Source organism: Euleptes europaea, chromosome 7 (genome assembly GCF_029931775.1).
Source record: "Euleptes europaea isolate rEulEur1 chromosome 7, rEulEur1.hap1, whole genome shotgun sequence".
NCBI classification, from domain to species: Eukaryota; Metazoa; Chordata; class Lepidosauria; order Squamata; family Sphaerodactylidae; genus Euleptes; species Euleptes europaea.
The window spans coordinates 18,472,554-18,498,898 of NC_079318.1; the positions used below are offsets into that span (position 1 = coordinate 18,472,554).

The 26,345-nt window shown below is 43.0% G+C and overlaps 1 protein-coding gene across 9 annotated transcripts in view; it reads left to right on the forward strand.

The window, feature by feature from the left end:
- Nucleotides 1-26,345, forward strand: part of QKI (QKI, KH domain containing RNA binding) — a 164,860-nt gene that overhangs the window by 32,596 nt on the left and 105,919 nt on the right. For all 9 annotated transcript variants that reach the window (XR_008933408.1, XM_056853095.1, XM_056853097.1 and 6 more), the window contains exon 2: nt 12,277-12,419. Coding sequence is in view for 8 of the 9 variants with exons in the window: in XM_056853095.1 (XP_056709073.1) it covers nt 12,277-12,419 (143 nt within the window). In the remaining variant the exon portion in view is untranslated. The remainder of the gene's footprint in view (nt 1-12,276; nt 12,420-26,345) is intronic.

Sequence of the window (26,345 nt, forward strand, 5' to 3'; positions counted from 1 at the left end):
GCTGATTCAGGTATTCCTCTTGCTAAATCTGAAACATCATTAAATGGTTTAATTAAAAATGAAATGTAATGTTTGCCTTTTTTTAAAATAAAGAGATGGTCAGAGGAGAGCAGTCGCAGGTCAGAAAGAGGCACAACTTTTCAGGCACCCCTCACCTTACCAGCATGTGTTCAGTATAAAAAGCAGTTTAAAAGGAGGCCATGGACCCTCTTATGGGCCCGACTCAGATCACCAAAAAATCCTCTTGGCTTACTAAAATGGAGGGAAAAAGAAGTCTACCCCCCCATCCTCCCAGGGGTCATTTCCAAGGTCTTTCCAGCTGGTGGGAGATTTAAAACCCTGATTTTGAGCCCTCAGGCTGATACAAACACAGAGGAAGGGGCACTATCGGATGAAGACCCTCCTCAGCAGGCCCCTCAGTCTCACAGACTGTTTTCTCACGGTATGTTACCACCATTACTCTGCAGGGCCCTAAAGATTTTGCAGCTTTCCACCCCCAAGGGAGTTCTAGAGCCTGATGAGCAAGGTAAGGATGGGGCCATTGAGGTGTTCAGTATGCCCCAAACTTTGGTCCATATCTGTTTCACTAGAGGGGTCAAGTGGGAATGGACTGAACCTTCCGGTCGGCACTTCCACATCGGGCACACCAAAAGTTATACTCCTTTCCATCAAAGGTTTGTCGACTTCTCAAAATTCCATTGATAATTCCCAGTGGCCAGTGTGGCCTAAGGCATGGCCTTAGCAAAAGAGGGGGAAAGCTCCTTAATGGATTCCATATATTGAAAAAAAAGTGAGACAGCCTTACGGAGAGCTCATGAAAGGATTTGCTATGCCATAATATCTTCAGCTGCCACCTCCTGCATGACTAGAGCCTCCATCATGTGGTTTTGCAACTCCCGAAGGAAACTCCATATTTATCAAGAAAGCTCACTGGTTACCTCTCAAGACTAGAGAGAGTTGAAGCCTTCATGGCTGATGCCATTTTTAATTACAAGAAATTTTCCTCGAAGGCTATGGCCTCCACTGTGGTGGCAAGGAGGAATTTATGGCTGAAGAATTGGATTGTGGCTGCTATTTCTAAGGCTAATGTAGCCACATGGCCTTTCCTAGGGGGTAAACTATTTGGTGATACCCTAGACAATATCTTTATAGAAACCAAGGATAAAAAGAAGGCTAGGCCCTTTTCCTCCATGAAAGAATAAGTGACAGAAGGGGATTAACTCCTGGCCTTTCGCAACTACAGGACTATTCCCAGATTCTGTACAGACTATAGAAGACAAACCTGGTCCAAACCAGATTCTTCCTTCAGGTCCAACTCTGTCCACCCAGGGCCACAACTTGGGCAACAGTAGCAACAAACCTCGCCCACAGTGCTCCTGATGTCAGGCCTCCACCAGTGGGAAGCAGACTTTAACTCTTCTGGCAGAACTGGACTGCATCAGCATCTGATGCCATTAGGCAAAGTTATGTGATTGAGTTTGCCCTCCCCCTGCACATGAGCATTTGTTCCAACAAAACTACATTGCACTCAAGAGTTTGCCCTCCCCCTGCACATGAGCATTTGTTCCTGCAAAACTACATTGCACTCAAGAGGACATCCATCATCTCCTAGAGATTGCTGCCAAAGAGCCCTTGCATCAAAGGCATTCAGGTGTATACTACATCTTTTTTACTATCCCCAAAAAGAACTAGGACTAGCAGGCTATCTTGGACTTAAAATTTCTCAACCAATTTGTTGTATACAAAAATTTGAAAATGGAGACACTAAAGTCAATTGCACAGGCGATTACAGCAGAGGCCTTCATGACATCCATAGACCTGAAAGAGGCCTACCTACATTTTTCCTCAGGCAGAAGTTACTCTGCTTCGCTTGAGGAAGAGGAATCATTGCCAGTTCAGAGCCCTGCCCTTTGGATTAGCATTGACCATGAGGGTATTCATAAGGGTGTAGTAAACCTCAGATCCCAGGGTAACCATACACATCCCTACCTGGACGATCTTTTCATCAGGTCTCTCAATGGAGAAAGAATCACAGGACATGCAGTCTACTATACAGCACCTTTTGGCACACAGCTTCTTCATCAACATCGAAAAGAGCCAGTTGACCCTGTCACAGATGGTGACTCTCTTAGGATTGATTGTGGATGCAGCTCTTCTTCCCACCTGAAAAAAGTGGCAAAGCTAATGAGTAGCAAATCTAGTCATTTCCTCAAGGTTGGTGGACCGAATGTTTCCCGCTCTGAAGGAAGGGCATCTTGAAGCTTGGGTGATTCTCGTCCATTGCTTGGGGAGGCAGGAATTAAAATTCTGTTTCCTGTCTCCTGGGCGGTAATCGCCCTAAGCTTCCACTTCTGTTCCTGCCTTGCTGGGGAGAGCACTGTCGCAGACGACATGCTCATATTTAGCATAGCCAGTAGTTCTAGCTTATCTGTTTTTCCTAGTCTAATCCTCTATTTATCTACCTAGCTACTTACCTTAGTCTGCTGTGTCCTCTTCCATATTTGTAGTGTCTCTTGTCTTCTTCTCCAACTTCTCCCTGGAGCTTCTCTCTCTTGGGAGTTAAAAATGGCTGCTGCATCGGATAGAGCTGCAGACCCTAAAATGGCCGCCAGCCTCATTCGGGGAGAGGAAGAAGAACTCCTATCAGAGGCAGACCTTGATACAGCCCTGAAAAGATTGGGCAACCCGGTTCCCTCCGTGAGTCACTCCAGCGGTCTCTTGGACAAGGAACCCGGGAAGAAGAAGGATGGCGCTACAAAAGCCGAGCCGGCAAAAAGGAAAAAGGTGCGAAAAGGAAGTTCGGCGCCAAAACAACTCCCTCCGTCGCTTCTAATAAAGCGAGCCACGCTGCTGCCGTCTCTAGTATGAAACCAAAAGAATAAATTGAAAGAGTGCTGTAAAAGCAACCTAACTGTAAGAACAAAACAGCACCAGGCTCTAGCAAAAAATATCTACATATATTATATATGATACAATACAATACCGTTCCACTTTGGATACAAATTACTATATGTTACAGAAACATCTATATAAAAGAATAAACAACCTACTCCCTTCTATGGCAAACGAAAGAAACAAGAAATATTGACAAGGCTTTGAAAAGTAGAAAACCAAACAAGCAGTCCTGGAAAACACAACCTGGCTGAAATCTACAGGTTAGTCATGCGCAGTGCACTAGGACTATCGCACAAATTTAAATATCGAATGAACAATCCTGGGTGGCACAGCCCCGCTGATAGCTGTAGGCTGGTCATGCGCAGTACGCTAGGTTCAGAAAAAGTCCGTCTCAGTTTCATCCAAAGGAAGGTTGGTCATACGCAGTATGGCTCTTTGTGGAGAAACGTCAAATGGCGGTTTTGCCATATGTAGGGAGGGTTGAATAATCCAAAATAGAAAACCGAAGTAGATATATATAGGAGGTACATGGGATCTAGATTACTTGCAACACGTTTCGCTAGAAAGCTTCATCGGCCTAAAAATAAGGTGTAGAAAATACATATAAAAATACATACATACATACAAAATGTATACAAAATGACAAAATACATACATACATACATACATACAATTATGATAAGAGAACATATGCCAACAAAAACAAGTTACCAATTTTTCAGTTAATGTTAATTAGACAATACTACCTGTTAGTGGACCCGTTGGTTCAAGTCTCCGTTTCTAGGATCTCTGAGAAGCTAATAGAAATGACGGCTTTTAGTAAACACAACAAGCGTATAGGTATCTTTGTAGGGATGCCCTTGAAAGTGAAATGCTGCTGTTTATATGTAGCTCAGATACTTCCATTGAAGAAGTTATGTTTTCCCCTTTATGTTTAGGGCTAGGTATGAGAGTTTTACAGGGGAAGAAAAGTTATCAGATGCCCTTGTAGCAATCCTTCCATTTCAACAATGATAGTGACTCAGCATCCTGGTATGCCCTGGTGCCATTTTGAAGTTCACACTCTGTCTGCTGTGTTTATTTATTTGTATTTATTTTTCAACTTATAACCCGCCCGCCCTGGCCAAGACCAGGCTCAGAGCGGGTAACATCATCCAAGCACATCAAAACATCAACAATAAAAGTAATAATTCTAAAACCAAACAGTAAAACCCAATTAAGAAACCTTAAAACTCCAGATGGCGCCTCATTTAGCCCATAGTGCCCAGGATAAGCAGCAGGTTGCCCCCCCCCCCGTAACAGAAGTAACATAGAAACAAGGGGGGGAATAGGGAGGCAAGCAGAAGATGTAACCCACGGCTGTCCTCAACTGTAGGCCTGGTAGAAAAGCTCTGTTTTGCAGGCCCTGTGGAACTCTTTAAGGTCCTGCAGGGCCCTGATGTCACCAGACAGAGCATTCCACCAGGCTGGCACCAGGGCTGAAAAGGCCCTGGCTTTTGTCGAGGACAGCCGCACTCTTAGGGCCAGGGACCACCAATAAGTTGTTATCTGATGATCATAAAGATTTTTGGGGGGTATACCAGAAGAGGCGATCCCGCAGATATGAAGGTCCCAGGCCGTGTAAGGCTAAACCAGCACCTTGAACCTGATCCGATATTCCACCTGGAGCCAGTGCAGTTGATGGAGCACTAGCTTTATATGCTCTCGGGGTGAGACCCCTGTAAGGAGTCTCAATGCCTCATTCTGTACCAGCTGGAGCTGCTGGGTCAGTCTCAAGGGCAGCCCTACGTAGAGCGAGTTACAGTAGTCTAGCCTAGAGGTGACCATCATATGGATTGCTGTGGCTAGGTCAGGGCGGGAGAGATAAGGCACCAGCTGCCGGGCCTGGTGTAGATGGAAAAACGCTGTTTTGACCATGGTTGCAACCTGGGCCTCCATGGACAGGGAGGCATCCAAGATCACACACAGGTTCTTGACGGTAGGTGCAGGTAGGTTCAGGTGTTAATGGCACACTGTCAAGAGCCGGGAGCTGGCATCCCACACCCAAGCCACCTCGACCCAGCCACAACACCTCCGTTTTAGCTGGATTCTGCTTCAGCTGACTGTTTCTTGACCAACCAGTCACAGCATCCAAACACCCAGCCAGTGTGTCCGGGGTGGAGTCCGGATGGCCGTCCATAAGCAGATAAAGCTGGGTGTCATCAGTGTACTGATGGTATCCCAGCCCGAAACTCCGAACCAGCTGGGTGAGAGGGCGCATGTAGATGTTAAACAACAACATGGGGAGAGGATCGCTCCTTGTGGCACCCCACACACCAAGGGGTGCCACTGCGACATCACCTCCCCCAGCGCCACCCTCTGTCCCCGACCTTGGAGAAAGGAGTGTAGTCATTGAAGGGCTGAGCCCCAAATCCCCAGTGTTGCCTATGGCTTTTAAAAAAACCTATTGCTATTATGGGGGATATACCAAAGGGGAGTATACCATTCTACTAATAGTGATTTATAATGCACCATTAGTAGATTTTGGAGATAGCAGTGGAAAGTTGCTAAGGGCAGCATGTGGATGGAGTACATCATCAGTAGCGATATGGCCAGTAGTTTCTCTGCAAAAAATGTACAGAGCTTCATTTTTCTATGGCAAATTTTCCATTTCTAAATAGTCAGTGTTTCATAAAAGTAGTAAAAATGCATGGATGTACATCATTGCCAATACAATATTAGGCATGCTTACAAGCTTCAAAGTGGTAATTAACAATTTTCAGGTGATTATCCCTAAGGATTGTTGGAGAGTATGTGTATGTTTTGTAAGTGGATACGGGTGATAAAAAAGGAACCCTGTGGCGCAGAGTGATAAGCTGCCATACTGCAGTCAAAGCTCTGCTAACAACCTGAGTTCAAATCCCAATGGAAGTCAGTTTGAGGTAGTTAGCAGAGCTTTGACTGCAGTATGGCAGCTTGGTGTCAATAGTTCTCAGTGCCTTTGTTTTTTCTTTAATTTGGAATAATTTAAGAGAATCACATGATATATTTTAAAATTTTTACAAGTATTATTCAGAAAAAGATAATTTATACATAAATATTTGAATATAACATTGAAACATTTGATTCATTCTTTTAAAATCAAAATATTTTGGTTCAGCTACTTTGGACAAAAAATTGAACATACCGTATATACTCGGGTATAAGCCGACCTGAGTATAAGCCAACCCCCCAAATTTGAGGCCAGAAAAGGGAATTTCTTATTGGCCCGCGTATAAGCCGAAGGTCAATAAGAAATTCCCTTTACCGGTAATGCTGCGCTCCAAAATGGCGGCCGCCATTTTAGAGCACAGGGACGATCTTGCCCCTGCCCCGGGTCGCCCTCCTGCCGGCCTCCCGGGCCCTCCAGACCCACCACAACCCCAGTGCCATCCAAGGGGGGGAGGGGGAAGAGCCCCTGAACCCCCTGAACCGGGAGAGGCGGTGAATCGGCTCTCTAAAATGGCGGCCGCCATTTTAGAGTGGGAGGAAGAGGCCCGGAGGAGGCCCGCGGATCAGCTGGAGGCCCGCGGATCAGCTGTAGAGCGGGAGGACCAGCCCGGGTGAGGTGGGGGGGAAGAAACCGCCGTTGCCGCCGCACAGCAAAAGGCGTGGTGGGAGTGGGCGGGGGGGGGGAATCAGCTGGCCGGCGGGAGCGCGCTGGGGGGGTGGGGGGAATCAGCTGGCCGGCGGGAGCGCGATTCAGGCGGCTCCGAAGGAGAAACCGCCCAATTACCGTATTGACCCGTGTATAAGCCGAGTTGTAATTTTTCAGCCTTTTTTTGGGCTGAAAAACTCGGCTTATACACGAGTATATACGGTAATTGGGCAGTTTCTCCTTCGGAGAGTTCTTAAATTTTGTTTATTAAATATAAGTTAAAATAAACATGCTCATGCTCTGTTTAGGGCACTAGGATATTTTTCGATTCAGATTTTTCTGTAAAACCCATATGAGTCATCTTGAAGATGCTTTGATGAGGTGTTGCACTTGCACGTGGGATGTGGGTTCTGTAGTACTGCAAGGCCATCTTTACAACAGAAATGAGGTAGCTGAGACAGTGTCCTTTTAAAAAATAGCTAATTGTTTATTCTCAGTCTCCCTTCCAGAGAGCTTAATTATTCTATTGGGAATTGTATTCATGAAGAAAGCATGGGGGTGGGGATTGTGAAGGGGAATTAAAGTAAATAAAAATGCTCATTTTATTCAAGCTATACAGTCCAATAGAACATAATGAAACACATTGACCTACATCTCTAGATTTGTGTGCCTGTTTGTGGTGAGTATTTGCCTAAGTGAGGAAAAGCCAAAGTCCTTCAAGAGAGAATACCATATAGCCTGATGTGAGCTAGAAATCATTGATAGGTTGGAACACTTTCTATCTGGTGAGAGTTGTAGCTAAGTGTGATGGCCTGTCATTTCTCCTCCTTGTAGTTCTCTATAATGGTCAGCTCCTGGTAGCCATTGTAGTCTTTTAGATCTGTTTCTTCACTTAATTGGATGAGTTTTGAGGGTTTAGTTACAGATGATAAATTGTGTTATGCCTCTGATAGCATGCAGATATACCTAGAGATATTTAACTTTGGGAAATTATATATCTTTTTTTGGGGGGGGGAACCTGACATGCCTAAAATATTTACTTTTCTTATCAATCCTAAATGTATATTACTGCTCTGACAACATGATCACTTAGTTTAACATATACGATTGATTTATGAAATTTAAAAGTCTCAGTGCCTTAATTTTCTACAATCATAATTGTGAATACGGCCGGCTCTATAGAGTGCTTCAGATTGCAGTACTATATGCCAGTTTAGTATGTGGCTAATTTTTATCATCTGATAAGAAACAAATAGAAAAACAAATTCTCAGTGCTGTAGATGATTTTACAGGAGACTTCATGCTATATATTTTGTGTGAATAAAGGCTTGTCATAAAAAGCATTTTGCTCATTTTTTGCCAAGATAACATTTCATAGGACATCTTTTAGTCCTTTCCACATTTTTTCCATTGCTCTGAATTGGGGAAGAAATTATTTGGAGTGGGGGTTCCTCCTGATTCATTCCGCTGGGGTTTTTTCATCTCTAGTATGTCTAGTGGTCTGTGAGTTTCTGATAAAATGATGATGCTTTGTTCACACTGTGTGCATGCTGCATGGATTAGTCCGCTCTTAGGTTTATGATGAGGTGTGAATCATTTAAGTACTGATGTAATTCCTCAGGGGCTTCCAGATACCATCATCAGAGTACTTGAGAGAGAGGAGGTGGTGGTGGGAGGTCAGAATTTTGTGTCAAAACTGGCACAAGACTTAGTTTAACTCAGGAATCCAATTTACTATGTCAGGAGACATGCATTTAACCTGACAGGAAAATTTAATGATCAAATGGTGAATGAGATCGAAAATTTTATTTAAAACCATTTCTGCCTTCCTTTCCACCCGATTGGGACCCTTGAAGTGGTAAACAGTTAAAAAGACGTTAAAATAAAACAATACTATAAAACAATTATAAAACAATACTATATATATAAACAGCTAAAAACAAACAGGGATGAGTGTCAGTAAAAGAATGCCAAATAAAAAAAAAATCTTTACCTGCTATTGGGAGACAATGATACCGTATTTTTCGCTTCATAGGACGCACCTGACCATAAGACGCACCTAGTTTTTAGAGGAGGAAAACAAGAAAAAATCTTATTTTCCTCCTCTAAAAACTTGTCTTATGGAGTGAATGCTGGCTGGGCGCGTGCGCGTCTGGACGGTGCTAGCTGGCGTTCCCCGCCCCGACGGCCAGCTGGGAGGCGGGCCGCACAGAGCCGGCTGGGCGCGTGCACGTCGGGACGGAGCGAGCCAGCTCTGTGCGCCCCGCCCGTCTCCCAGCTGGCCGTCGGGGCGGGGAACGCCGGCTCGCGCCGTCCCAACGCGCACGTGCGGCTCTGTGTGGCCCCGGCTGCCTCCCAGCTGGCCGTCGGGGCGGGGAACGCCGGCTCGCGCCGTCCCGACGCGCATTCGCCCAGCCGGCATTCACTCCATAAGACACACAGACACTTCCCCTCACTTTTGAGGAGGAAAAAAGTGCTTCTTATGGAGCGAAAAATACGGTAGATGGGGACAGATAAGGAAGATGGAGGGAATTCCACAGTTTTGTTTTGCTTGATTAGAAAAAAAAACTCTGAAACTTGGGCTTATAAAAATTGAAAGTAATGATAGATAAATGCCTTCTTGATCAGACTGGAAATGGTTTGCCAGTTTCAAGCAACATCTGTGAATCCTTAAAAGCTTGATCTGTATATCAAATTCTAAACTTAACCCTGAAGTACAAATCAAAATAATCTATACAGTGGGGCTAGGTACAGAACGGGAAGATTATTTCTCCTAGTAACATGGGAAATGGCCATGTTTGCAGACACACATAGAAAAATCCAAAAAGTTAAATGTATTTTTTAAGGAGCTAAAAACCAGAGAATGTCTATGTAAGTGTAGACATTGTACAGCTTTTTTTAGTGGCAAACTCATAAATATTGCAAGATCTCAGGGGCAACTGACAACCACCTAAGTGATTTGGGGGGGGGGAGATGCTTGGAGGAAGGTGAGGCATTCATGCTCTGCTCTAAGCTACTCCCACAACTGCTGGCCTGCTGATTGAGGGAGTCTGGGCTTGGAGTGGAAAGCGTACTGAATATGCTTTCTGCTCCAAACCAGCTCTATAATTATATGGCCAATGGGGGTGGGAATACTCTTTATTCAAGGGCCAACAGAAGCAACAAGAATGGGTTGTCCCTTCCCCATGAGTCCTTTTTAATGTGTTTGCATGTTGCCACATGGCTGGGAATTGTAGTGCAGGAGCAGGGTGAGGCAGTACTTTGCCTGAGCCAACTGTTTGATACTCCCTTCTCTGCTGTGCGTCATAATGCCTTGCATTAGCTCGCCAAAGGTCTGACTCCCATTTCATTTTTGTTAAAGATCACAGTTACATGATACTTGCTATGCTGATGGGATCTGCGTGCAATTCCTGTCTATATCAACTGCTTGAGTCATGATTCTCAAAAGGAGTCAAAATACTGTTTTGTACATTGCAGTAAAAGTGATGTGATCCAGCACTCACGGGGAATGGGGGTTGCCAATTAATCAAATGTGCTATATATTCAAGCTTATTACCATGCCTTTACCCCCCCCCCCTACCCAGAGGAATCTGCAGCAACCAAGCCCTACCCATTGGGAATACCATGGCAGTAGCCCCCATTTCTGGCAAGCCCTCCCTCTGAGCCATGGGCTAATCCTACACAGCAGGTAGACAAGCATGCCGGGCCCCTAGGAATGCTATATCAGAACTGGCACTCAAAGATAAGACCACTTGCAGCACTGGCTGTTAGACACCTAGTGATGGCCAGAGGCATCACATCAATCAGCTGCAGAGTGGCTCATGCCCCCAAAGATACAATAGTATAATGGCTGAGCGGGAGGAGCTTGCCTTCCAGGCAGTGTCAGTTAATGGAGCATTCTAGATAATCTAGTGCTGGACATCAAAGCTTTTACTGTACATAGGTTTAAAAACACTCAGACATCAGTTTCATCAGTTTGTTGTGGCTCAAGGAAACTTTACAATTCCAAAATTTAAAAATGTTAAAAATACAATAAACCCCTTCCCCAAGTAAATGTATAGCATCTTAAATTCCATTAATTAAAAGCCCTCCCAAATAAAAGCATATCTTAAAACTTTGAAAAGCTGTGCCTCCTCATCCCACCAGGGATCCCATTCCACAAGGAGGGATCCACAATTGGAAAGGATTGTGCTTTGGTAGAAGCTGTGGGCCTTAAGTAGGGCGATAAGTGAAATGAGCACTCTCCAATACAGCAGCTACTTGAGTACCTTGAGGAATGTAGACCACACAAGCTTAAAATCATCAGATTAAACCCATAATAGTCTAACTGCATAAACCCACTTCTGGGGCAAGGAAGGTCATCTCAAAATACATTTGAGTACTGCAAACTGGGTAATGTTGCATACACAGCCTATTTTTTCCCCCAGATGTGAGCTTTTACTAATAAAAAAGTACCCTTCCCTGTGTATGAATATTTTAAAATTTAATTTTTGTTTGAATGGGCTCATAAGTTGTCTGAAGGCAATATCTTCATGAGATCCAGTAGGGAAGGGTTTCTAATTTGTGATAAAGCTGGCTTTTTCCAGGCTATTTTGCCGCAGATGACTAACCTAAGATATGTTTTGTTAGATGAGCTTAGATAACCTGTAAGCTGCTAATACTCATGATCTTAATTTACCATGTTGTTGCTTAGACTGAGAACATTTGCTCTCAGTGTATCTGTTAAATTTCTCTAAACTTCGACTTCTTTTTTGAAAATAATTTAATTAGAAAATTACACTAATTTCAATATGCTTGCTTAAAAGTCCAGTTATGCCTGGTTTATTCTATCAAGCGGACTCCAAGTTAATGCCATGCCAGTTTCCAGCAAAATAGTCTTGTAAGATCTGATCATAATGGTGTGCATTGCAAAGGCCTGGTTAGACAGTAGTGGATGAACATCCAGTGCTTGTTGAAATGGTTTATTCTGGATTCTTTGCCCATCACTTGATTCCATGATGGTTAGGGAGCTGTACGTGTTTGTACATACTCTGTTTTCCATTAGTGTTATCAACATATGAAGCTATTTGATAAGGAGTCAGCCCTTTGGTCTGTTTAGCTCAGTATAGCATTTTGACAGGCAGCAGCCCCCCCCCCCCCATATTTTGGAGAGATAAATGTCTTTCCAGCTACTTGCCAGCTGAGATCCTTGAGAGATATTGTGGGTTGAACCTGGGATTTTGTGTGTGTAAACTGCTTTGAACATTTTTAGAAAAAACACAGAACAACAGAATCCTCCTGTGCCCCAAATACCATCTCATTGCTGTAATAGGATGTCATCAGTTTTGGTCAGTTTAACACTAGATTAATAATTTTGATAATATAGTTAGACAAATTGAATCTTAGCTGCTTTGAATGGTTTGACATGGTGTTCCATAGTGAACACTTTAAATTGCATGAAATAGGTTCATTGGTCTCCTTTGTATCTTAATGTAATTAAATAATAGCCATCAGGATACTTAAAAATGCCTTTGTCAACATAGATTTGTGCCTGTTCACTTACAGTACTTTTTATTAGAGTGCCATGTCTTAAGTGTGAAGAAAATATTTGAAAGTATTGACAGTAGCAGAACATTTTTAGGATGAGTTTCTGTATTCAGCTTCTGAAGGGTTTATGATGGGAAATGTGCAAGTGTCCCATAGAGAAGGCAGTAAAAGTAGTACATTTAACATTTTTAATGTCTCAAATTATGTTTAATACACGGTGTACATTTCTTCTCCCACAGAAATTAGCAGAGTACGGAAAGACATGTATAACGACACGTTAAATGGTAGCACGGAGAAGAGAAGTGCAGAATTACCTGATGCTGTGGGACCTATTGTACAGTTACAAGAGAAACTATATGTGCCTGTAAAAGAATATCCAGATGTAAGTACATACTTCTAGTAAGTCTGTCTTCTGGCTTGTTTGATGCCTTCTCATGTGGTCTCATTTTTATCAGTTTTGTTGATCCAAGGAACGCTGCTGTGAGGTAAGGTCTGATAACTAGAGCAATCTGTATTAGCCATTTTATGGTGAGTGTTGTTTTTGCTGTTTTTCTTGATTTAGAATAGGACTAGGAAAGCAGTCATGGTGCAAGTATATGATGGCTTGTCAAATAGCCACTTAGTCAAAATACACTTTTACATTTTTCTGGATTCTAGACATTGTGCATGTCACTCTGTCATAGTGCCAAGTCTGTAGACAGCTGTATGTTCTTCCCCAAAGCAGCCAGCATTTATGTGCTGCTGAAAACACTACCTAGCATACAGATAGTCCCCAAGGGTGCACCACACGATACTGCTGTGTAAGTGGACAGGCAAAGCCTAGCCTGTGTCTCAAATCAGATTTGGCAAAGTATTTTGCATTTACTCTCCCTTCTGGACTCTGTGGGACTGCAGGAAGTACACTTCAAAGAACAGTTTGGTATTTTACTTGAATAACATATTTGAAACTTCATTGCTGGTTATCTTCTGTGTAGCCGAATAAACTTTTTGCGCTTTCTCAAATAAGCATTATAATTTAAGCAGAAGTTAATATTGCTGAACTATTTTAGTATCACCATTTCATATACTGGACTTGAAAGCAGTTTGGAAAGGGACTTGGTAAATCGGTTATGTACTTGATATAATATGACATACAATCCAACACAGTGTAAAATTTTTGACCAGTTGGATGGCTGGTTGCTTTACATGCAACCTTAGCCCTTATGTCACATGAGATTTTCGAAAAGTGTAATTATACATGTAAAAATGGATAAATACAGTGATATCTTGCCTTGCCTTTATTGTTCAAGGCAACTTACGATTTCAGATTGAAAACATAATACAATAAACCCCATTTACTCCCACCATCAGATGTCTGCAGCCTACAAAGTATTAAAAATCCTCCGAGGGCAGGGCCGGGGGCAGCTCAGGCAGCCGGAGCCAGCTCCAGGCTCGCGCCGTGTGGGACAGATGCTGGTGGCGCAAAGCAGGTGCGGTGGCTCCAGCTCGAGGAGAGCCTGGACTCGCCGCCAGCCATCCCTGCCAGTCCCAGCGCCTGGGGGGCGGCCGCAGCAAGGTTGCCCTTCACCGCCGAGGGGGAGAGAGAGAGGGAAGCCCTCCCGCGGCCGCTGTTGCTGCTGGGGCTGCTTTTCTTAGCTGGGGCGACAGCGCGCGTGCCCACAGAGAGGGCTCTGCGTGCCCTCTCTGGCATGCATGCCATAGGCTCGCCACCACTGCACTAGAGTGTCCTCCAGGTATGTGGGTTCTAGGTTATGAAAGGCTCTAAAGTTTTTTTTAAAACTTGAATTTATATCAGAAAAAAATTGGCAGCCAGTGTAGCTGTTTTAAAATAGGCAAGATGTGTTCCTGTCAGGTAGCGTCTGATAATAATTGGGCAACAGCATTCTGAATGAACTGCAGTTCTGGGCTGTCTTCAAGGGCAGTCCAAAGTAGGGCTTGTTATAATTCAGCCATGAGGTTACATGGCTTTGTACTGCCAGATTGACTGAACAGAATACAAGGAAGAGGAGGATGAAGTGGATGCAGTTGATAGAAAGCACTTTTTCCTGTTGCGCCAACCTGCTTTTCAAACACCAAGGCTGGGTCCATGAGCACTCCCAAATTCTTAACCTGCTCTGCAAATGCCAGTACTACTCCATCCTCAAAAGTATTAGTTTTGGAACTGAGATGGATTCATCTGAATGCTTAGGTAATGAAATAAAGCTCTGGATGATCTTCTTTAGTGGCCTCCTATAAATATTGAAGAGCATATGCAACACAACAGAACCTTGAGGCACTACACTAAAACATGTCCCACCAGATAACTCTTTCTTCAGTAGAAACTGTGTCTGATCAGACAAAGAGTGAAATCACTGAAGAGTGTTCCTCTTATTCCAAGTCCAAATTCAAAGCAATGAATAAAGATGGATTGGTCAAAAGAACTGTTTAGAGTTCTAGGAAAATACCCCTCACTTAGCAAGGCATTAATAATTTTAACCAAAAGCTCCAATGTCTTTTCCTGGCATGATCTCAACAGTGAGGTGGCTCTAGCACATATATTTGAATACTGACCTACTCTGTATAAGATTGAAAATACTGAATTAATCATTGTATTGTCAGACATATTATGACATATTAAATGTGGATAACATTAGTTGCATTTAAACAATGGATATATATTTGTGAAAATGTTATCTCTAAATTATATGCAGAAACTAAACCTAATGCTATAGATTATCTTACATAAAATTTTTATACTACATACTTCATATTGAGTGAGCAATGTCATATCTTAAACATTTCACTCATTTTAAAAGAGAAAGTATTCCATAGAATTTTTCAAAACTTCTCAAAAGTTAATATTTTTCTACTGGAAAAAAGTCCTTAGGATGGAGGAATGGAAAACGTTTTCTGTCCTGCCGCAGGCATTCACATCTCCATGCCAGATACTTTTTTTGCACTCCCTCCTTCATTTCTGCTGTGAACAATTTGTTTATGCTGTCTTGGAGTTGAAACTGTTTCAAATAGCTATATTATTTGCTTTGTTGTATTACTGTGAGAATCCTTATATAGATGGTCATTTAATACATCATCATTAGGTTGTTACGAAATAAGACAGTAAACACTAACTATAAAATGATAAATTTGTTAAATAAGTGTCCAGACACCAGTTTTTCCCTACTTTGCTTGGTAACATGTTCTCCCCGCACCGCCTTGGAAATCTTATGCCATGTGGGGGTAGCTCTTAGGATGGACCCACACCCATCTTTTACCTATCTCAGCTTTTCCCCAAGTGCTAATAGTGTTAGGATACACTGCTGTTTCTTCAGACACAGTATTGGATATTTTATTGTAATGCGTTTGTTTCTTCCTTACATTATTTAGTTACATGCAGACATACAGTGTTGGTCAGTATTTTAGGAAGCAGAGAAGCTAAGAGAAGTGTAATTATTTTTGAACTGTTCACTAGCTTAGAAGGTAGGAAAGGTGCCATATATTCTTGGTTTCAGAATTTTAGGGAGGTTGACATATTTTTCTGATGTCACCCAAACAAAGTGCCTTGGTACATCTTGAAGGCTAAAATGTATTATGGCATAAGCTGTTGTGACCCAGAGCCCACAAAATGTGTACTAGAAGCTGGGGATTTTTCACTGTGGCAGATGAACATTTTATTTATTTAGGAAAGTTCTGTGCCACCTTTTCAGACAATGTGCTTGAGGCAGCTTATGAAGTAAAATGTAACATAAGCAGTATAAAAAATGTTAAAACGTTAAATCATTTAATCTTAGCAAGAGCATAACACACAGCTTAAAATGAGTCTCACAAAACAGTCCTTGGCTAAAAGAAACAAACTGTAAAAACAATTTAAAAAGATCAACCCCTTAATTAAAGCCTGGGTAAAAAAGAAATGTATAGGTTTGGTGCCTGATCCCTGTGTCATTTGCTTGGTAGAACAGCACATCCCTGACTGTGGTCATAAGAACATAAGAAAAGCCCTGCTGGATCAGACCAAGGCCCATCAAGTCTAGCAGGCTGCTCACACAGTGGCCAACCAGGTGCCTGTCATCGTTGCTGTCACCTGGGTAATAGAACACTGAAAAATCAGAAGGCTGACTTTATGTGCCTTGTGGGAATCCAGCTTGCCAGCAAAAAGACAAGAAAATATAATGCTCCTCCCAGAAAGGGAGCCCATCCAAAATGGTCCACAGGGTCCAGTTTAAGTGTTTGATCAGTCGATAGCACATTGAGCAAATGAGCACTTGTGATTGGTAGCACTACCAGCAAACAGGAGGAAGGAAAAGGCCTTTTGCCCCACCCCCACAACCCACCCCCAAAAAACAAATGTAAAAAACTAAGAAACATTTCATGTTTAAACCAATGTTCTCGAAGCAGGAAATGATCTTCTCCAGGCAAGCAGGCAGGCAGAGGTTCCAATCAGGTTTCAATCCGGATTCAGTCACAGGCAGCAGCAGACCTCCAGAGAGGCAGCAGAAGCACACTCCGGAAATATCTTGGCGTAGTGCAGTCTTTTGGTCTTTGCTCATGCTCAGAAGAATTTTAAAGAAAGCAACTGCTGTGATTGGAAAAAAGTTCAGTTCCCCCTAGCGTGCAATTCTGTTTTCCTGTCTCCTTCACTTTTCCCTCCTGTTCCCTGGGAAACTTGCAAATGGAGGAGGACGAGGTTGTTGGACTCAAGATTTGAAGTTAAACTACCCTGTAAAACAACTGTTGTGATTGGGCAATGAGTACAACTCCCCCTAACATGCACTCCTATTTACCTGTGAGAACTGGCTCATCCCCCCTCCCTCCTGTTGCCTTAGAAACCTTCAAAGGCAGGAGATGGGCAACCTTGGAGACCTTTAACTGCTGCTGTTCGGCAATCCCAAATACAACCTAAATTTTTTCATGTTTATTCGGGTTCTGGATAACTGACTACAACGAGAGATTCTCTAATGTGTATCCGGCTTTAAAAATACCCGAAAATGCTGGTAAGGTATATTTTGGTGCTTTTTTTTTTGGCCTGGCTATACCAAATGTACATCCCTAACCAGACCATAACATTTTGAGAAACATCCATAACTGGTGTAAAGATGATAAAAGATGCTATATGCCAAGAGAAGACACAAACCTCCAACTGTAGGCCAGGATTTGGCACCATGCCACTCCTATGAACCTGCTCCTTCGGAGGAGTACAGAAAATGCTGATTTCATAATGTTTGAGTAGCTTTGTCATTGACCAACAGTACCTCATTCTTTAGTTGGTTGGTTCTCATCCAACCTACTACATTCTCCAGGGATAATACAGCACATATAATACAGTGCAATATCCAAAAATTTGTGGATGTAGCTTTTGACAGAAATGTTATTCAGGGGTCAACAATAACCTTACACAGTAAGGTTGCTGCCTAATATGTAAACCAAGGATCTCCATCCTTCTTCTGCTTGTGGGCACTCTTGGAAGTTTACAAAAGGATAGTTAACACTGCCACAGAATTGCTGTCATGGGACAGACTAATCACAAAATGGCTGCCACAAAATGAGGCCAATCACAAATGTTGGGAGGTTCTAAGTCAGTTATTCTCCCAAATTTGGTATGAGCATCACAAAGAGCCCTCCCCCTTGTTCAATTCAATACACTATGGAATTGTATTGTATCCGCAAAACTCAAGAAACAGCCAGGCACTTGGAAACATGTAATGGGGGAAGAAAAAAAAACCCAGTATGCTGCTTCATCACATTGGCAGTCTTTTAAAAAGCAGAATATCAACATAGAGGCTCACATGAAAATTACCATTATTTTTACACAGTCCATATCAGTGCCACACAACTTTAATGAAAAGATAGGAAGAGAGAGAGAGGCAAAAAAAACCATACATCTTTAGAGAAGTGAGTAGGGAGTGGGAGAGAGCAGCAGAGTGGATGTCTGCTTTTGTTGTGATCGTGAAGGAGCAGGTTCATAATTTGAGAGTCGTGTCTGATATCTGCCATAATCCCAATTTAAAGAAGGCAGATTTCTTGTAAGGTTAGGGTTCTGACAGAAATATTACCCACTTTATGTTACCTTTGTGTGAGTGAAAGAACTGCCTGGCAAAATTGAGAGTATTTCTACATCTATATGCACCTTCCTGAGCTCAAACTGCACCCTTTTCCAACAACCCTGTGAGAGAGGTTAGGCTAAGAGGTGGTGACTGATTCAAGTAATCCAGTAAGCATCGAGGCTTAATTCACATCGTCCACATTTAGCTTTATATAGTGTTGACAATGAGGGGGGTACAGGCAATGGGCCTACCTGCCTACCTGCCTTGACTGGCAGCCCTTAAGCACTTATCTCCAGCTCCTACTTCTAGGACTTGCTGAAAGTGAAATTGGGCTAAGTGTTCTGCTTCCCAACCCTCCTTCCTCCACTCAACATGGCTCCCCCCAGCTGGACCTTTCCCTCGAGAGCTGACACGGTTTCACAGCCTTTACATTTTTGAGGATTTTTAAAAAAATGATGTTGATGTTCAGTTTTGATTATTTTTCAGTTCGTACTTTTACACCCCACTTTCTCTTCCTGGCATGCACTTACACCCCTGTTGTTTATGGCCATGCCCAAAATATTTCTGTTATTTGCACAACAGATGGGTGGATGTTAAAATTGGCATCTATTCTATGGAATCTAAAATGTTGAATGGATGGTCAAAAAAAGTGACAGGAAGTATGTTTTTCTTACCAGAACTGTGTTTATTGTTCCAACCTTACTACTTTATATGTCAGTGTAAAATGTGAAGTTGTCTGGTATCAGTACAATACCAAATGCATGAAAGGCATTGTTGCTTTTTTATAGTGTTTGTGGCAGTAAAGGAGTCAGTTAAAAACTTTCAGAATGTTGACTGTTGTATAGATTTAACCTTTTACAGTGTATAACTGTAAAGGCTGAATCAGATTAATATTTTTAGACAATTACAAATCTAATAAAGTGCATTGTTAATAGGAAATCTCCATTGCATTATGTGACTCCTTATCAAAAAGCCTTAAGAGCACAGTAATTAGCACATCTAAAGTTGCTGGTCCTTAGAGTATACTGAAGCTGAAAGGCTAGCACACAGCTTGTGCATGTGTTCTGTCTATTTAAGTCGTTAAATTTGTACTGGAAAATATGTATTCATTTGGAACATGATGATAAAATGGCGTATAAATATTTGATTCACAAAAATTCAGTTAGCATTTTTTGTTAAAGAGGCTATAGCCATTTTATTTTCAGACTTATGATGTAATGCTTATCTAAAAGCATTATGCGCTTCACTCACTGAAATCCATATATCAGCACAACTGGGCAATTCGTTACTAGGATCACTTTTGAACAGTCAGTAGAAAGTTGCCTTTCAAGTTACTGCATGATCAATAAGGCCTGAGGACCAGTGTGGCTTTTCCCTCTAGGCTTATGAAACTAAAAGTTAACTTGGGCTACAGGACTAGAATCTTCAAGCCTAGAATGGTGTATGGGAACTGTGTATGTAGTTTTTATAAGTTACAGGTCGGCGTTATGAAGGCAGTACAGCATGATTCTTGTCCCTGTATCCTTATGGCTTTAACAGAAGCTCCTCGTTTCCTCAAACAGCTGGGCATTTGCTAAATTGCAAGACTACTTTTAAAAAGTGTACATTTAACATTCCAGTGATTCTGAACTCTGGAGAAGCTCCTACCCACAGAGATGTCATCATGCATATCCTGTACAAAGTTTTAAAAAGTGATAAGATCCCGGGACTGTTTACAGCAGCTGACTATAAGAGAAAAAAAGGTGAAATGAGATGCAGAGCTTAAGAGGATACTGGACGAGAGAGATTTTGAGGGATGTGCTGGGATATCAAATCTCCCACCCCCCCATGCAATTTCTCACAGCATCTTTTCTGCTTGTTCAGTCTATTTACAGTCTAGCTGGTGGAGAAGGTAGCTTTCCTGTATGCCTTTAGCATATTTTGCTCGCATTAAGCTGCTTTTAAGCTGTTTTAGGCTGTTTTTTCCCCTCTCATTAATTTACAAAGCCCCTTTTTTCTTAATAGCTGGGGAACTGCCCACATGTGTAGAGACTCAGGCTTGGTCTGGGGGTCATTTGGTTTTATTGGTTTTGTCATCTGACTTGATACAGCCATTTAACTATAACATATAACTGACCCTCTGATTCACATCACGTTTTCTGTCTCTAATGCTACTTAGGAAGAATGGAGATCAGGGAGAGTACTGCTTTATGCTTCCCCATGCAGGATTTTAGGAGGTGATCAGAGATCCTGTTCTGTAACTGCTGTGGGCTTAGCGTCCAGGTCTACAGCTTCTTGCATGCAACAGCGGACTTGCGAACACGTGACTGCATGCAAAAATTGCTGCACATTCACCACATAATTAGTGTTGGTTTGTGGTAATGTGGCTCTGCCTCCTCAGAAAATAGCATAACTTTAGAAAGGAAGGAAGCACAATTTAAATCTTTGAGCAACAATGTGGTTTAATCCATTGTAACCATACTAATTTGGAATAAAAGAACTCTGAGGGCACTTCCTGATTTTCTCTTTGCTCATTTCTGGCTTTCTTATGCTGGGGAAGACATGAGCAGTTTTCTTAAGGTCATGTTACACAATATGTAGGAGTCATGAAATCAGGATCTCCTGCAGCTTTTAAAAGGTTAAAAGTAGCTTTAGGGTCATCAAATAGGACTGGAGCTCTGTCACTGAGAAATTTTAAATCTTACACTGTGTTCCTGTCTTTTAAAGCCTCCTCAAATGTTGGTTCTGTTGTGTGAGAAAACCTTTGAACTCTGTCTCCATCTTTGAAAATTATATGCTACTTTAGTTGCAGTATACCAAATCTTATTATCCGATTTTGCAAGTTCTACCCATGTTAACCCATAGTTGCTGTTTTAACTTATTATTGTATCCAATAAATGCCACACATGTCTCTACAGTAGCGGCTTCCAGCCTATCTGAGTATTAGGACCCCCTTTAAATGTCAAATGCCACAGACCCTCACATTATAGTACTTGTACTTTAGAATCCATTGATTGAGAAAATACACAATGATGAAAAGCTACTCTGAATTCAGTAATACGTTTAAATGAATTTGGATTTCATTAATCATAACAGCATGTGAATACATTTGAAAAATAGTATATATAGATATGCGTGTGAGACATATATGGTCTACAGAAGGAATGTTTACTTATTTAATTATACTGAGTCATTTAATGAGATGGCTGGTGCTGATTTTCAGCTTTCAGAGTTGGGAAGTTTGGTTGAAAGGTAGAGAGTACAGACCAATTGCTTGACACGATCTACAAAAGCTTCATATGTTTGTATAGTTTGGATTCATTGGTGTAGCTGGCTAAAATGCCCTCTTTGATGTCTGTACTTATGAGAATTCACTTGGGTCCCCAATAAACTTTCAGCCCTTGACAGAACAATTGGTGGATACTTATTTCTTTTGATTATAACCCTGCTTTTCATCGCTAAGTTGGTTCCCAAAGGAGCTCACAGGTATCAGAATCTAAAGTGCAATACAATAAAACGTTCCTTGTGGAGAGAATTCTCAATTGTGGTAGATCCAGGCATGATCAAGAGAAGCCCAGGTGCTCTCCACCCCCACCCTATGGCCTTAGCATTGATACTTGGGTTGGAAGAAAGAAGACCTCATTGCCGGTATCTGTCAGACCTCTGGGCATATGTGTTCAGAAGATAACGTAGGTGGCAAAATAAAGGAGAAGTCTGCTATAAACTTACTTCAGCTCACTTCAGTTGCATAAAGTGTCTGGGGTGATCACTTCTTCCCCAACCTTACTGAGCTGTTCTGGTATGGTTGTCCCAGTGAAGCTCCTGGATCCCTGGCTGCCTGATGCATTCTGCCTGATGCATTCTGGGCCTTTCCAAGCTACCAAAGATGTGGAATGGGCCAGAGAAGCCAACTGTTGAGCCCCAAGCAGTCCGCTGGCCAGATATTGGCTACTAAAGGGCTGCAGCCCATACCTCCATTCAAGGTGTGGGTACTTTCAGTTGTCACTGGAGGTAAGAGGGGGGTGGGCTGTGGGATCCATTGTGCTCCACCCAAGCCTCTCATGAGGAGCAGACAAGCAGCCCTGACTAGGCTGGTGCACACTTGGGTGTCTGCAGTTGAGGATGACCTGATGCTGCCTACCTGGATTGGGGCTTGGAGCAGGTAGATCCAGTTGGAGAGGTGTGGCTGTGCTTCAGCAAGCCAGCTGGTGAATGAAACCCGGCTGGCAGCTGGACCGACAGAGTTGGGGGAGGGGCATGGCTGCTGTGGAGGCAAGCTTGGGGGGGGGGAGCAGAAGCATGCTCAAGCTGGGTGGATTTGGGAACCCCTTCTCTACCGCATGTATATACATATATTCAGTGGTGTATCCATATTACCAGCATTCTAGGAAGCGTTAAGTGAACTGCACTCACCCTACATGGTGGGTTGAACATGCACCATTCCTTTGGATATATTTTTGTCAAAATGTCCACTTCCAGTAATTCCTAAAGTTACTGTGACCAGTCTGTTCATGAAGGAGTTGTAGCTTTTTTCCAGTATTGGGCCTGCATTGTTTCTGCTTGAGCCAGCAAATTCAGTGTCAGAAGCTTATTTTTCAATCCACAGTAAACTGATGCAAAATTAAAATTGCTAATTCAAAATTCAATGGAATTCCTGTTTGTACAATAACCATTCTTCAAGTTGGTGGCATTTGAACTGGAAATTGGTGTTGAAGGGGAAAAGGGACTATACCCTTTCCTGCAAGTTCATCAGTTAAAACAGTTAAAGCAGTTGTTAGTGGCTTTCGACTATGTGAGGGAATGACAAAGGGGCTATTTGTCCCTTCTCAACTATTTAGTCACCAAGTCAAAACTTCTCTCCTAGTTGTATTTCATTGAAAAATACCTTATTATCTGTTTGGATCCGGGGAAGAGATATAAAAGCCTACAAAAATTTAAACTTAGGGGGATAGGTGTTTTTTTCCCCTGAGGACTTTATATTTTTCTAGTGGGAAAAATAGGACATTTTATGGAGTGCTAATAAAGCTCCTATTAAAGATATCTTGGAATGAGCAAAAAGACAACTATCTTATATGAAGATTTTTGTGCAAGAGGGTCAACAGCATTAACAAACAATTCCTGTGCATATCAAAGTCATGTTCTTAAATACTGAATATGTAGCTTAAATGTGACTAATTTTGTCCACAGTTAGAATGCTGTGTATGGTGATACATCATTGCAAGTTTCTTTTTTTAGTGTTAAAAAGTTAACTTGATATCCAGATATGCTGCTAGTCCTGTCGTGACTGTAAGAGACTGTTCCTTTCAAAATACTTTGTGTACAATGAAGTTGTGTTGTTTCCTGCTGTTCATTTGGCAACTAAGATGCAGGGTCTCCTTCAGCATAGGGCCGTGTTGGCGAACGCATGGCACGCCTGTCGCAAGCGGCACACTGAGCCCTCTCTGTGGGCACGCGCGGAGCCGTTGCGTCTGCCTAGGGCTGCAGCTCAGCTGTTCGTGGGCCGCAGCTCAGCTGTTTGTTGGGGCCCCGCCTGCCTTCAGTTTGGACGGGGAGGCTGTGGCCGAGCACCTTGCCACGCCCCCTCCTCACAGCTGAGCTGCAGCTCAGCTGTTTGTCGGAGCCCCGACCGGGCCGCCCGTCTTCAGTTTGGGGCCCCCACCCGTCTTTACTTTGGACTGGGGAGGCTGTGGAGCACCTTGCCACGCCCCCCCTCAGCTGAGCTGTTTGCTGGGCCCCGCCCGTCTTCAGTTTGGGGGCCCCGCCCGTCTTCAGTTTGGGGGCCCCGCCCGTCTTCAGTTTCTTCCATTCTGCTTTCCTAGGTAGGTATTACCACATTGATTGCTCTGCCTTTTTGATTTTTATCCCTGCTTACTCTGTCAGCTTCTCATCATCCCTTACCATCCAGCTGACTCTCTTCACCCCATTCCAACTGCCTTTTCAAACATCAACATTGTTTTTTCCCCCTTACAGAATGTTAAGAGCTGTGCTGACTCACCTATATATCTAATTCTGAACTTGGTCCCAGGGTGCAGCTGTTTTAAAAAGGCCCTTTACAGAGACAACAAGGTACTAACTTCTCAGCTGAACCCTCCCCTCCACACCAGGTACAATTATCTCCTAGCAAGGAAAGAAGACAGAAAAAGATTTGTCTACCAGGAACAATAGCCACCTAGTTGGGGAGGACATTTTTAATTGGGAAAATGAAGAAAGTTAATATCCTCCCAGCCCAGTGTGGTCTGTCCCTATGGCTGCATTTTAGGGTGAAAAAACCATGTGGAGATCAAGTAATGGATCTTCAACCTAATGTGTGGTTTGGCCTTTAGTACTCTTGGTTTCAGTCTGAGAGCTAAATAGAAGAAAATCTTTTCTCCCCTTGAAATCTATGGAATTCAGAAGTACTTGAGAAGCTGGGGTGGGGGACATGGTTCAACGGTAGAACACCTTCTTTGCAGTGAGTAGACAGTACTGACCTTGATAGACAAAGGTCCATGAAGCTTCAGGTGTCCCATGTGGCTGGTACTACAGTGGCTTTGTTCTCAGATGTGGGCCATATCTTTGACCCTCCTGTCATGCCAGGATGTATCTCTGTCTGTCTACCTAGCTTCCCCCAAGCCTCATTTCTAGAAGAAATTTCCAACTCTTTCTAGAACAAATCATTTGACAGCTGCCAGTTTTCAAATTTCACTGTGCATAGCAAAACATGGTAAGCCCCTCTCTGATGGGGATATTATCAAAACAGCCATGTTGTCTGGGAGTAATTCCCTTTTTCATGATTTCCCAAACAAGGATAAAATGATTCAACGCATCTCTGAGATACCACTTAGCAGAAATACTGTTAAAGATCGAGTCCAGCGCATGTCAAGTGATGTTAGTCAGCAGCTCACCACTAACTTACAAAAGGCAGCCTGTTACTCCGTGTGCTTGGATGAAAGCACAGATATAAATAATCATGCAAGGCTGGCAGTAATTTTGCTTTATGCTGTTGGTGACATGAGAGAAGAGCTGGTGAAACTGGTGTCTTTGCCTAAAAGAACACAAGGGATAGATATCTACAATGCTGTGATGGAGGCTTTTTTGTCACAAGACATAAGACCAGAAAAAGTGGTTTCAATTACTAGTGATGGGAAACCTTCTATGGTGGGGGCAACATCTAGTTTCATACAATTCTTTGTTAAAGAAACAAAGCATCAAGTCATTCAGTTCCATTGCATTATACATCAAGAAGCTCTTTGTGCCAGGGACAGCAGCAAAAAATTTGATGATGTCCTCAAAGATGTCACAAAAATGGTGAATTACATCATGGCTCGTGCTCAGAATTGTCGATAGTTTCAAGCACTTCTTGAGGAGGTTCAGGCACAGTATAATTGTCTACTTATGTACAATAATGTCTGGTGGCTGAGCAGAGGACGAGTCCTGGAGAGATTTGTAGTCTGCTTGGATGAAATTAGGCTGTTTATGAATGAAAAAGGGCAGGAATATCCACAGCTCACTGATATGGCCTGGCTTACCAACCTCATGTTTTTTTTACAGATTTTACACAACACTTCAGTGTATTGAACAAAAAACTACTGTGAGGGTCTCTGTGTCTCTGACTCTGTGTCTCTGCTTTCCATCACCTGCTTTGTTATCAGTGAACTCATAAAAGCAGTTCACACCTTCTGGTCCCAGGCGCCTAGCCTGATTGCCCCAAGTATCTCCCCCCGCTGTTCTTCCTGTCAGTACTCCCTCAGGCCGATGCGGCCTTGGAAGTGTGATAACTTCAGCAGACTTCCTGGGACTCGTTTGATGTTTTGTATTATGCCAAGCTTGTAACTTCCCATAACAATAAGTGTGAACCCCAGTGCCCCAGTGCCCTGGAGTCAATATATTCTGTAAACCCGATAAGCCCCTCACTTGCAACTTTCTACCTGTGCCTGTCTCATCTCCTGATGTCTTCAATAAACCAGTTGTTTCTGTATCAACGCCTGAGCAATTGATTTGGAGAATAGGACTCAGAGAGGGGGAACTCTCACATTAAGTTGCAAGTCCTTGCCTCTCGGACTGCAGCTGTACCTGTTGGGACAGAATGTCAGCCGACGAGGAAACCACCCCTACCCCAGAGATACCGGAGGAACCAGAGGTACCGGAGAAACCGGACCCCAAGGAAGAGGGCGCCAAGCCAAAGATGCCTAGGGGCCCCATCCCCGACCAGGGCCGGGAAGGACGCCCTTGGGGATTCTTCAACAACTGGCTGGACTCTCCCAAAGGTTGGTCTCTCTCACGGACTGCGGCGAAGGAGCGCCGTTTGGCCTTCCCCAGTACGGGGCTCGAGG